The following is a 10,872-nucleotide window of genomic DNA, read 5'->3' as shown; positions in this document are numbered from 1 at the left end:
AGTAAATGTGACTCTCTGACTTATAATATTATATAGTTATCTGTGGGTCACCGTCGTGTATGAATACTGAGTATTGACATTTGACATTCGTTGTCGGTTGTCATTCATGGAGAACTTGGCTTAGCATTGAATTGTATCCCTCTAATTTCATATAAAAATCTGATACTATTACATATAATAATTTATGCTAACAATATATAATATGGTTATGCGAACAGTTTTTCCATAAAAGTAAAACTAATTTCCTTGGTATTTTATTTGAGAACCATGTGTGTTTTATGCAATAACATTTTAGATACCCACGTCACTAGAACGAGTAAATTTTAGCTTTCAAGACTTAAAAGATTAGCGCCGTATGAGATACAGCATAAATTAATTATGGGTGATTTGTATTTTGCTGTAGTTTGTTCATCAAATATGAACAGAAGTATGGAAGCCCACGCATTTCTTGCGAAAAAGGGCTTCAAAGTAAAATCATTTGGAACTGGTGAAAAAGTTAAGTTGCCTGGAACCTCTGCAGATCGACCTAATTGTTATGAATTCGGTGTACCTTATGATGATATTTATAATGATTTATTGGAAAAAGATAAGACTTATTATACACAAAATGGATTATTGCATATGCTTGATCGAAACCGACGCATAAAACCTAGTCCTGAAAGATTTCAAGCATCAACTGAAACATTTGATGTTATAATTACTTGTGAAGAGAGAGTATATGACCAAGTTATAGAGTGGTTTGTTTCGAGAAGGTCAGTTTGCAATCAGCCAGTACACATAGTTAACATTGATATTCAAGACAATCATGAGGAAGCAACTATAGGTGCCTTTCTTATCAGTGATATGGTTACAAAAATGTCTCAGAGTGATGATTTGGATAATGACATTGATGAGCTGTTGCATGACTTTGAATCCAAGTGTCAAAGACCAATTTTGAACAGCATTATGTTTTATTGACATAATTTGGTCATTGATAGGAAGCCTTTAAGTTCCAATAGTGTTGTAAAGAATGACAATTTTCACATGAATAAATGAAATGAATATCTTATTTGGCAAATAAGTGTATATATTTTTTTAATAACTCAGGCCCCCGAACCACAGACAATAGAAAATCTATTGTGTCGTGGACCGATCGGGCCGCTTGGGGCTCAATGGGTTATCTGTATGTTATTTCATAGATGCAAGAAGAATGCAATGATGAAGCTCTTTGTAAAGGATGAATGCCGAGGCCAGTGTTGACTATAATAAATGGACTTCCCAATTTTATGTATTTTTTATTTATTTTCAAAAATGTGTACCTTCCATATCCTATGAACAGTAGGTTTAAGTAGAGATTTGTTTCTTATAATTACAAATGATTCCCAATCATGATATCTTTAAGTTTCAAGAAGACCTTCTCCTTATCAGGAAGTAGGTAATTATAATAATCAAAAAGAGAAGTGTGATGTATACAAAAATTGGTCCGGGAGCCAGCAGCAGATTTTATGACCAAGTTCCTCTCAAGCGGTAATTAGTAAAATGCATCAAAGTATAGTATTATGAAGCCTCGTGAACGTCAGCTGGAGCTCGGTTGGGGGGAAGAGCGGTTGTAGCCTCCCGTATCAGCTGACGGTTTTTCCACCAAGATACAGCCAGCTGACATATATATTTATATTTTATCCACAGTTACATATAAGCTATCATCAGGTAAATTTTTGTTTGAGAGGAAATAACGGAAAATAAATTTTTCTTTAAATTAACTTTCATGTTCGAGACACCAGCTGACGTATAATACACCATGTTGTAACCAGCTGACTATTTTTTTTCGTTGAGATATTGGGTTAGCTACAATTTGACAAATTTTTAGCTGAGAGGAAATGAATGAATGAATGTATTTTTTTTCCTATGTGCGTGGGAGGCTACAACCGCTCACCCCCCCAACAGAGCGCCAGCTGACGTTCACGAGGCTTTATAATACTATACTCTCATGCGTCTGACGAATTATCTCTTGAGAGGAAATAGTTAACCAAATTTGCACCTGGCTCCCTAACCATCAGTGTATTTTATTAATTTATTATTACATATTTTGGTATGTTGATTAATGACTTTTTACAAAGAACTCAAATTTGAAGTAAATTTAACATGCTTTACTTCGTATTCCATACTAGCTGCTGGCACTGGCTTCATCCGTCTTCATCTGGTTTCATCAAAATTTATTTCAAATGGTTAAATAATTTTCAAAATTGGTTCATTCATCTATACTAATATTATAAAGAGGAAAGGTTTGTATGTATGTATGTATGGTTTTCACGCATAAACTACTGGACCGATTTTGATGAAATTTGGCACAGATAATCTTTAGACCCTGAGAAAGAACATACCTAGGCTAACTTTTATTGCGAAATATGTACCACGGGCGAAGCCGGGGTGGACCGCTAGTATAATATAATTTTGTATTATATTTAGTGTACAGTGTACCTACTTAATATAAAGAATGCTAGCCGCCTTAGGTGTTTTTTTTTTTTTTAATTCTAAATAATCTATACTAATCTTCTTATATATAAAAATGAATCGCAAAATGTGTTGGTAAGCGCATAACTCGAGAACGGCTGAACCGATTTCGATAATTCTTTTTTTAATATATTCCTTGAAGTACGAGGATGGTTTTTAAGTAGAGAAAACGTAAATATGTACCACGGGCGAAGCCGGGGCGGACCGCTAGTATTATTATAAAGCTGAAGAGTTTGTTTGTTTGTTTGAACGCGCTTATCTCAGGAACTGGCTCCGCTTCTGTTGGTCTTAGCGTGATGATATAATACATATACCTATAGCCTTCCTCGATAAATGGGCTATCCAACACCGAAAGAATTTTTCAAATAGTAGTTCTTCAGATTAGCGCGTTCAAACAAACAAATAAACTCTTCATCTTTCTAATATTAGATGGAACATTACGAAATTTGGAAATAATGCAACTTTTTTAACGGTATTTTATGACAGATAGACTACGATCTGTATTCATTACACCAGTTATACCTACTAGCTCCTTGACTACGACAGTTGACTGTTGTTTATAGCGGATATGTTTTATATAATTTAAATCTTAAAATTAATTAATGAACTTTCCATAATATGGAAATTATATACCCATAGATACCTACCATAAAGTAACTGTGTGATACTATATAAGTATATACTATCTGCGGTGATACCTTTACAAATTTGACAGTTGGGCTACTGAGATGACATATGACATAAGAATCACAAAAGTCAAAACCCTAACCTCTTTTTAAATTTTAATACAATTCTATTTTTTTCCTTGATCCTAGGCTCTCTAGGTGTATTCTTTTGATTTAACAATGCTTTTCAATTGATTGTTCATATTAACGTAACTCACTAAAAATGAATTTCTTATTAAAAACATTTGGGATGCTAAATATCCGTGTATCTGTTCATAATTTGCACACTACAGTACCTACTGCTGCATGGACTAAATCAGATATCCCCCAGAATTTTATTAGATACAACAAAAAAATATATCCACCTCAAGATCCCAATGAGGAACCAAGGCCGGCTGTGAGTAGACGATAGCTTTACATTATTCACATTTAATATTGTACGATTCAATTCCTATAAAAAGTTTTTTATTTAATATTCATAAATTTTTAGTTTGTTTGTCATCAAAAAACAAACATTAAATACAGCCCAGAAAAGCTATGGTACATTGCTGTTTTTGTAAGAGGAATGACAGTAGATGAAGCTATAAAGCAATTGAGTTTTGTACATAAGAAAGGTGCAGGTTTTGTGAAAGACGCAATACTAGAGGCACAAGAACTTGCTGTTTCTAAACATAATGTGGAATTTCGGAGTAATTTGTGGATTGGTATGTATCTAGTTCAGGCTGTTACATTTACAATTTTACATCAATCAAAATGTTGTGTGGTTTTATGAAACCACGGTAAAAGTGAAACTTAGGCACAAAATTATCGTATTTGTACGATAATTATCATACGGTTCGACCGTCACGCGACATGCGCTACACATACCAAAAAGTTTGAGACGATGTAATAAAAGTTTCACATTAAAAATTAAAAATGTATTTCTTTTTATTAGCTGAATCATTCAGTGGAAAAGGTAAAGTTATGAAGGGCATAAGGAGACATGCAAGAGGAAGACTAGGTGAAGTGCGTTACACATATAGTCATTATTTTGTAAGACTTGAAGAAGGAAAGCCTCCTGAAGATTACTACAAGACAAACCCATTAACACCCCAACAACAACTTGATAAGTGGCTTGAACAGATGAGGATGAGGAAAATAATAAATTCCTTTTAAAATATACTGGTGTACTTGTAGTTTATTGATAAGAAATAAATAATAATTAGTTATTTTTATCAGTTTTTTTTTTTATTTCATTGCTGCAATCATGGCTACTCAGTAATAATGCCCGTAATTACTCTTGGTCAGTCTGAAATAATAAGATTGTGAATCAATATTAATAGCTCAAGTTCAAGAAAGTACAATGTCATTTTTACCTGTAATCTAAGACCTACCTAGACCTATGGGCTAGTATGAAGGTGCGCGCACGTAGCGACGCAACTCCCCATACAAATTGATGGGAGAGACAAAATAGTTGCGGAGACAAAGTTGCTCGTGCGCGCTCGCTCTAAATAAGCAAGCTTGTTTTCGCATCTTCAAAACTTACACAAAGGAGGGTTTGATTTCTTAATAAAAATTTTTCAATATCTAAAAGAATATATTTCATTAATAAGATACATGTTTCAATAAAAAGTGTATAAAATATAATATTGTAGCCTTATTAATACAACATTTATATAAACAAAATTTTAACTTAAATCTAAATTGTATAAGTACATACTGGCAAATTTATTAATTGTTAAATAATACTCAGAAAAATTAAATCATACACTCAATGAAGATCGAGTTTCTTTCTTCTTAGGAACATAACCATACAAAAATATAGAACCAATAACAAACATAGTTCCTAATGCAAATTGAATTGTTAAGTGGAAGTCAAATATGTACATTGAGGCAACACAAGATATAATAATAGCTACAGATGTAGCAAATCCTTTTAGGATATTGTCAGCATATTTCACAACAACCGCTACAATGAGTCCACCAGCTGCTTGCAAAACGACTAGATACCACACAAAACCATCAAAGCCTCTGAGTAAATCTGTTATAGATCCATTGTTATTGATAAGGTAAGTTATAGTACCAAAAGGTAAGGATAATAAACTCAATTGTACATTTCTCATCCACACCTGTAAATAAATATCTTAATTATTATAAAAGATGTTAAATGATCTAATAATATAATTTGTAATTTTTGCTATTAACAATGCAATATATTGTAATATAGAGGAATCAAATATTTTGCCAAATCTATGCAATCTGCCTCAACATAAACATGATTTGTCAAAATATGAAATGTTCACTGTATTTTTTAAAAAGAGGGTAAATTTAAAATGTTACACATATCTTAATACCATGATCAAGAATTTGAAACAAATTGATGACAAATACTCACTGATATATCAGATTCCTTCAGCACTTTTTCAAAATATATACCAGCAAATCCAGAAATAAAACAGGCTGCCAATGCTGCACCAAAACCAAGAACTTTTGATTGTTTTTGTAAGTTTGATGAAGAAGTTGCTTTAGAATCTGTTGACGAAAGTTGTACTAATGCAACACCAATTACTAATAAACCTAATGCACCCCACTGCCATCTTTTAAGTCTTCTTTTTAATACTATTACAGCGAAGAAGGCGGTTGTCAACAACTTTAATTGATATGTAACCTATAAAAAAATATATTAAGATTATTATTACATATATGAACTATGCGTATAAGAGTTATAAAATTGTAGTAATATACATATTAGACTCTTTAACTTGTGTTTACATATATTTAATATTCTTGGGTTGACCTTAAATACTAATCTGAAAAACAACTGGTACAAATTTACACAAATGTAATAGTAGATAGCCCACTTATTGAGGCTATTTACTATGACACATCATGCTAATATTTGTTGAGATTAATATTGATAAAAGGTAACTTAAATTTATTTTTAATAAAAAGACTATTTAAAATATAAAAATTATATGGATAGACAAAATATGTGGCAATTACCATACAAAAATTACTTACAATGAGACATTTTTCTTTATCATTTTCTTTAACATATATTGATAACAGATAGAAAAAACTGCATTTTATTCAATCCCATGTGATTATAAAGGGTACTATATAATATGAACTCACAGACACAGACAGCAAGATTATAAATGTCCAAGGTATTGAATTCCAGGAATTTACAGTTACATATTGTTTACTTATTCCTATATTGTAAAATACAACGCAATACATAGTTATTTACCTGATAAGTAGCTGCATCCAAATTTGATGCAGAGACATATAATAAGTTGTTTTGTACTATATATAAAAATGATGGCACACAGACACGTAAAGTGTCCTTTATATTCAATATCACTGTATTGTACATTGTTTGTGCTCCTTTCCGAACACTCCCATTTTCTTGTATTACCAAACAAATACATATTGCAAGTTTCAATACTTCAGCCATTAACACAGCTGAAAATTTTAATTCTTATATATATCTATGTACAACGAAATGAAATAAAACTGTCATACAGTAAATATATAAATCTTAAAAAGATTTTTAGTTAAATTATTTGTTAAGTGTTTTTTACCGGCAGCTGATGAAAACATGACAACATCTCGTGTCCGTGCATATCTCATACTCAAGCCCAAGGCTGCATTTTGTATTGTCAGTATAACAAGACTGACATACTTTATGTAGCCTGTAAAAGATTATCATATGTTATTACATTGTTTTGTTGTAGGAAATAAAATTGTTGAATTTGTTGATTAAATTAAAACATCAAAAACTAGCATGAAAATTATCACAAGATTTTAATCAAGATTTAATCTTTTGACTTATAAATGTACTTAATTATTTTTATCTATTTCTTTCAATTCAAAAAGATAGAAACTTTTTTACCATATTTAACTTGCTTATTGGGAGAATAACTTTTGTCCTTTTTATTTTCGCTGTCCATTTCGTCTGAATTGAGTTGAGTTTCGGGTGTTATATCGTCACCCTCAACTTCGATTTCTTCCTTTGATTCCTGTAGATTGATGTCATTTGAAGACTTCATAGAAGACTAAATATGGGGTCACCTTTCCTACTTGAAATGATAAAAAAAGACTACCAAGTTCAATGGCATGATATTTTATTTTTAGTTATTCATGTGCAATTCATTAATGATAAAAATTGACAAAAATAATAGTGCGTTTATTCTGGTCTATAAAGTGGTTATAGAATATTATTTTAAAAACTTTATGATTAATTAAGGTAATTTTATGCACTTATTATTAGAATTTATTAAATATATTTGTAATAATTATAGCGCACAAATCACAATATTAAAAAATCAAAGAAACCATTTTTGATTGAAGTATTAAGACATAAAAACACACAAATAATTAAATTATTTATTTACCTTTGAATACTCTTCTATTGTTTAATATTTTTAATTAAAGTTTAAAACTGTTTGTTGCCTAAAATAAAATTTAATTTCAAGAAAACATTTGTAATTTGAATTTCAGGCTGATTTGTTGACGTAGCCAAATTGGTGCAAATACTTTTTCTACGATTTAATTAAATATGACAAGATACGAGGCATTTTAGTTACTTCCGTTTTGGATTCTAGCAATTTAGATATTATAACATTTCTATATGTTATCTGCACGGATCTATGATCTAACCATGATCTAACTCGCTTATGGCACGGTATAAGTAATAATCTTGGTTATATTAATATGTGGCAATATAAAAATAATTAATATTCAACAAAATTTATAATTTAATATTTATAAAAAAGATAGTTATATTCTCATATTTGCTACGTAATATGTATTTCGTGTGTATATTATGAATTATCTCTGGGTCACCAGCACTTTCTTACAGCACACACCCAGCGGCAACCAAATACGTTTTAAAAAGTGGAGTCCCATGTCCCCTATAAAAAAATTAACTAGTTTAAATAACAAAAATGACATCAAAAATATCATGAATGTTAAAAATAGTGTTTTTTCTTAATATGTATTATCTTACAAGTGCAATGTATGATACATAAGACATTTTAAGTTTGAAAAATCAGATGTTTTGCGCGAAGTGACAGTAGTACCCACCTCAACGCTTCGCTTATGAGGCGTGCAATCAACGTGCAATTATAGTGAGGTAATGGGCAGATGCATTATACATCAGCTGTTTCACTAATCAATAATTCATGATCAGCCTTCTGTGTCCGACCAGGCCGATAATTTTATTTTTATTCGTCTCCAGCGTAAATCGAACCCAGGGCTCACAGTACCAAGGAGGCAGTCAAATAGGTTATACTAGGTACTACTTCAATTAATTGCTCTGTGATACTACGAGCTAGACTGTGCACCATGACGCAAAACCGATCCGAATATAAGCGTTCTTGTCCCCACTTGACTCTTTCTAAATAGGTGACCATGATCAAAAAATATGGGATAAATTGCTTGAAAAGCGAGCATGTAAGTTTTATATAATTACCGGTACAGGTAAATAATTCACTACATTTACCATGTGTTGGTAATTATCTACAATTACCGGTAATTATAGATAAATACCGATTGCTTACATTTACTGTAACATATTATACTAGTCTGAAAGTATTATACAGACAATGGACGTTGAATTAATGCGAGATTGTGGAAGCCGCGCCTCGTAGTGTTTCCATTAAATAATGTATAACTATTTGCGTACCTTCCTCCCTACATAGTATATGGCTTTATAAGTGGTTTACTCTGTCTCCTTTCTATATCTGCCAATAAACTGACTCCAGACTATACAAAGATAAGGGTCAACTGTTAGGCCCTTCGCTCATGGAGCTACTAAAAAATGACTGAACTAATCAGTAATTACGATTACAAACCAGTTACAAATTGTATTTCGCATACAACGCTACTCAAGTTATAAGGTTTCAGTCACTTGTCAATGTTTGCTCGTTCATTTTTATCATAAAAAGCAAGGAAACTCAGGAAACCAGTAGCGTGGAGACCGGCACGACACGTCGCGCGTGATTGGTTGCTAACGCGTTACTCACCAGTTAGTAACTAGTCGCGTCGTGTGCGAATCTCCATAGAACATGTATGGGCTGTGACGATCAGGCAACTCGTTAGTAATTTGAGTTTGTAACTAGTTCTTTTTGAGTAGCTCCATGAGCGAAGGGCCTTAGGGTTAACAAAAAAATGGAATAAAACAAAAAATTTCACATAATTTATTAACTTAAACTACAATTGTTGATTTATTTGATTGAATCAGTTGTTCATCTTTAACTTATTGATCATTTTCAAAATCAGCTGGATTTTTGCGGGACAGCCTATGGTGCTCTCTTTCAACACCATCATAAATTAAATAAGCGACAATGAATGCTGAAAATAAAAAATACATATTATTGAAAAAACTATTTATGTCAAGCAAAAGATAGATGATGTAAAGTGAACACTCAAAATATCAATACAATACACTAAATACTAATTTTAGAGCTTTTTCTTGACTCCAGAAAGGAAGAACAATTTAATTTTATCATAGAGTTCGAGTGGTATTTGAGCTGGTAGTGTGCCTGATGGTTGTAAAGGTTTGTTTTACATGGAAGAAATTTAATTTGCCTCAAATTTTTTAAATTCAATTTATAATAGTAACTTATAATAAATATGAAACTAAACCATGGTATATAAATTATACAGAAAATAAATGTTGCCATTCACCTGCCTATGTTTTAAATCAACTTGCTTTATTTAGTTATTGTATCATGTTAAGTACTCTATACATTTTGAATTAGTAATCAATATTATTGTTAATAGAAACCCTATTCACACCAATGTTTTTGATGTACCAAATTACAGGAATATTTATTTTGATTTGAAGGTTACTGAAATTCGTCTATGAAATGAGAATTTCAAACGTATTACATAAGGTACAAACGCATTGGGTTTTTAATATTAAAACGTAATATTTACTTACGAGGTGCCACTCTAAAAACGCTCTCGCGAAATCTTCGGACGAAATTGGGTAGTCCATTTTTGATAGCGCCAGCATAGGCTCTTTGCTCATGGGGAGATAATTTGTATGTTATCAATCCCCTGATTTTGGCGAGTTCACCGAAGTGTTTTCCCATGATGAGAGATCTTAGTAAACCTTAAATGAGACAAAGAGACAATAAATATGTAATTGCACTAAATTACGTAATTTTGCTGAGAAGAACTCACACAATCCACACTTAACTGTCACTTGTTTGTCACTGTCAGAGTCAGACGTCAGTTGTCACTAAGACCATAGACTATGACCACTGTGACGTGCTCTCAGACCCCGTTTTCCAATTACAGCACTAGAGCGCATTATGCGGCATAATGCCTAACGTTGAATGTTCCAACTACAGCAACGCTTCGCACAATCGAGCACTAGAAAAAGTAATGCGCGTGAATTGATGCGTGCAATCGATTTATCGTTAGTAATTATTAATTGTTGGAAAAAAATTTAAAGCTTTCGTTTCATTGTAGTTTTTTCGAAATAATCAAAGTTAATTCAAATTGTGTTAAAAAAATAAATATAAGTATGGATGAAGCTAAGGGATGAAGGTACAAACATTGAAAAAAATGTTAATGAAATAATCAAAATCCAAATTACTTAAAATAACCGTAAACATTTTTCAACCAATTATTATGTATACCACTTTATTTACACATTAATGAGGTTATTGCTAACTATAAGAATTTTTTTTTTCAACACTGAACTTAGCGCAACCTGCTGGTG

General features: G+C 31.7%; 4 protein-coding genes across 7 annotated transcripts; 2 read left to right on the top strand and 2 right to left on the bottom strand.

Moving 5' to 3' along the window:
• The first annotated feature begins 102 nt into the window (after positions 1 to 102).
• Ssu72 (Ssu72 CTD phosphatase) lies at positions 103 to 1,264 on the top strand. Its single transcript, XM_090110409.1, has one exon. The coding sequence runs from the start codon at positions 379 to 381 to the stop codon at positions 955 to 957; it is 579 nt and encodes a 192-aa protein (XP_089966535.1). The 5' UTR covers positions 103 to 378; the 3' UTR covers positions 958 to 1,264.
• Positions 1,265 to 3,232: 1,968 nt separating this feature from the next.
• mRpL22 (mitochondrial ribosomal protein L22) lies at positions 3,233 to 4,367 on the top strand. The gene is made up of 3 exons (XM_090109826.1): positions 3,233 to 3,552; positions 3,646 to 3,859; positions 4,090 to 4,367. The coding sequence occupies exons 1-3, from the start codon at positions 3,379 to 3,381 to the stop codon at positions 4,308 to 4,310; spliced, it is 609 nt and encodes a 202-aa protein (XP_089965952.1). The 5' UTR covers positions 3,233 to 3,378; the 3' UTR covers positions 4,311 to 4,367.
• A 351-nt stretch (positions 4,368 to 4,718) lies between these two features.
• Positions 4,719 to 7,690, bottom strand: Ugalt (UDP-galactose transporter). 4 transcript variants are annotated; one of them, XM_090109821.1, is made up of 6 exons: positions 7,532 to 7,690; positions 7,030 to 7,216; positions 6,719 to 6,829; positions 6,385 to 6,599; positions 5,530 to 5,802; positions 4,719 to 5,263 (listed from the first exon to the last, which is right to left on the bottom strand). In XM_090109821.1, the coding sequence occupies exons 2-6, from the start codon at positions 7,184 to 7,186 to the stop codon at positions 4,898 to 4,900; spliced, it is 1,122 nt and encodes a 373-aa protein (XP_089965947.1). In that variant the 5' UTR covers positions 7,187 to 7,216; positions 7,532 to 7,690; the 3' UTR covers positions 4,719 to 4,897. The 4 variants fall into 4 exon arrangements, with proteins under 4 accessions (XP_089965947.1, XP_089965948.1, XP_089965949.1 ...); XM_090109822.1 differs by having other exon boundaries at positions 7,030 to 7,213; positions 7,532 to 7,687; XM_090109823.1 differs by having other exon boundaries at positions 7,030 to 7,236; positions 7,532 to 7,681.
• A 1,624-nt stretch (positions 7,691 to 9,314) lies between these two features.
• LOC149902397 (cytochrome b-c1 complex subunit 8-like) lies at positions 9,315 to 10,324 on the bottom strand. The gene is made up of 2 exons (XM_090109820.1): positions 10,084 to 10,324; positions 9,315 to 9,491 (listed from the first exon to the last, which is right to left on the bottom strand). Exons 1-2 carry the CDS (start codon positions 10,235 to 10,237, stop codon positions 9,397 to 9,399), a joined length of 249 nt encoding a protein of 82 aa, XP_089965946.1. The 5' UTR covers positions 10,238 to 10,324; the 3' UTR covers positions 9,315 to 9,396.
• Positions 10,325 to 10,872: the final 548 nt, after the last annotated feature.

Source organism: Colias eurytheme, chromosome 15 (assembly GCF_061535395.1).
Source record: "Colias eurytheme isolate Ceu_HAF_F1 chromosome 15, ilColEury1 Martin Lab GWU primary, whole genome shotgun sequence".
Taxonomy (NCBI): Eukaryota; Metazoa; Arthropoda; class Insecta; order Lepidoptera; family Pieridae; genus Colias; species Colias eurytheme.
Note: the sequence above shows the minus strand (reverse complement) of the source record. Positions and strands in the feature narration are given on the sequence as shown.

Coding starts and splice junctions, on each gene's coding strand:
- LOC149902397 (XM_090109820.1), bottom strand. CDS start 10,237: ATGGGAAAACACTTCGGTGAACTCGCCAAAATCAGGGGATTGATAACA. Junction 9,492..10,083: donor CGTTTTTAGAGTGGCACCTC/GTAAGTAAATAT, acceptor TTTTATTTTCAG/CATTCATTGTCGCTTATTTA.
- Ugalt (XM_090109821.1), bottom strand. CDS start 7,186: ATGAAGTCTTCAAATGACATCAATCTACAGGAATCAAAGGAAGAAATC. Junction 6,600..6,718: donor CATGTTTTCATCAGCTGCCG/GTAAAAAACACT, acceptor TAAAATTTTCAG/CTGTGTTAATGGCTGAAGTA. Junction 5,264..5,529: donor TGAAGGAATCTGATATATCA/GTGAGTATTTGT, acceptor ATTTATTTACAG/GTGTGGATGAGAAATGTACA.
- Ssu72 (XM_090110409.1), top strand. CDS start 379: ATGGGTGATTTGTATTTTGCTGTAGTTTGTTCATCAAATATGAACAGA.
- mRpL22 (XM_090109826.1), top strand. CDS start 3,379: ATGAATTTCTTATTAAAAACATTTGGGATGCTAAATATCCGTGTATCT. Junction 3,553..3,645: donor ATGAGGAACCAAGGCCGGCT/GTGAGTAGACGA, acceptor ATAAATTTTTAG/TTTGTTTGTCATCAAAAAAC. Junction 3,860..4,089: donor TCGGAGTAATTTGTGGATTG/GTATGTATCTAG, acceptor TCTTTTTATTAG/CTGAATCATTCAGTGGAAAA.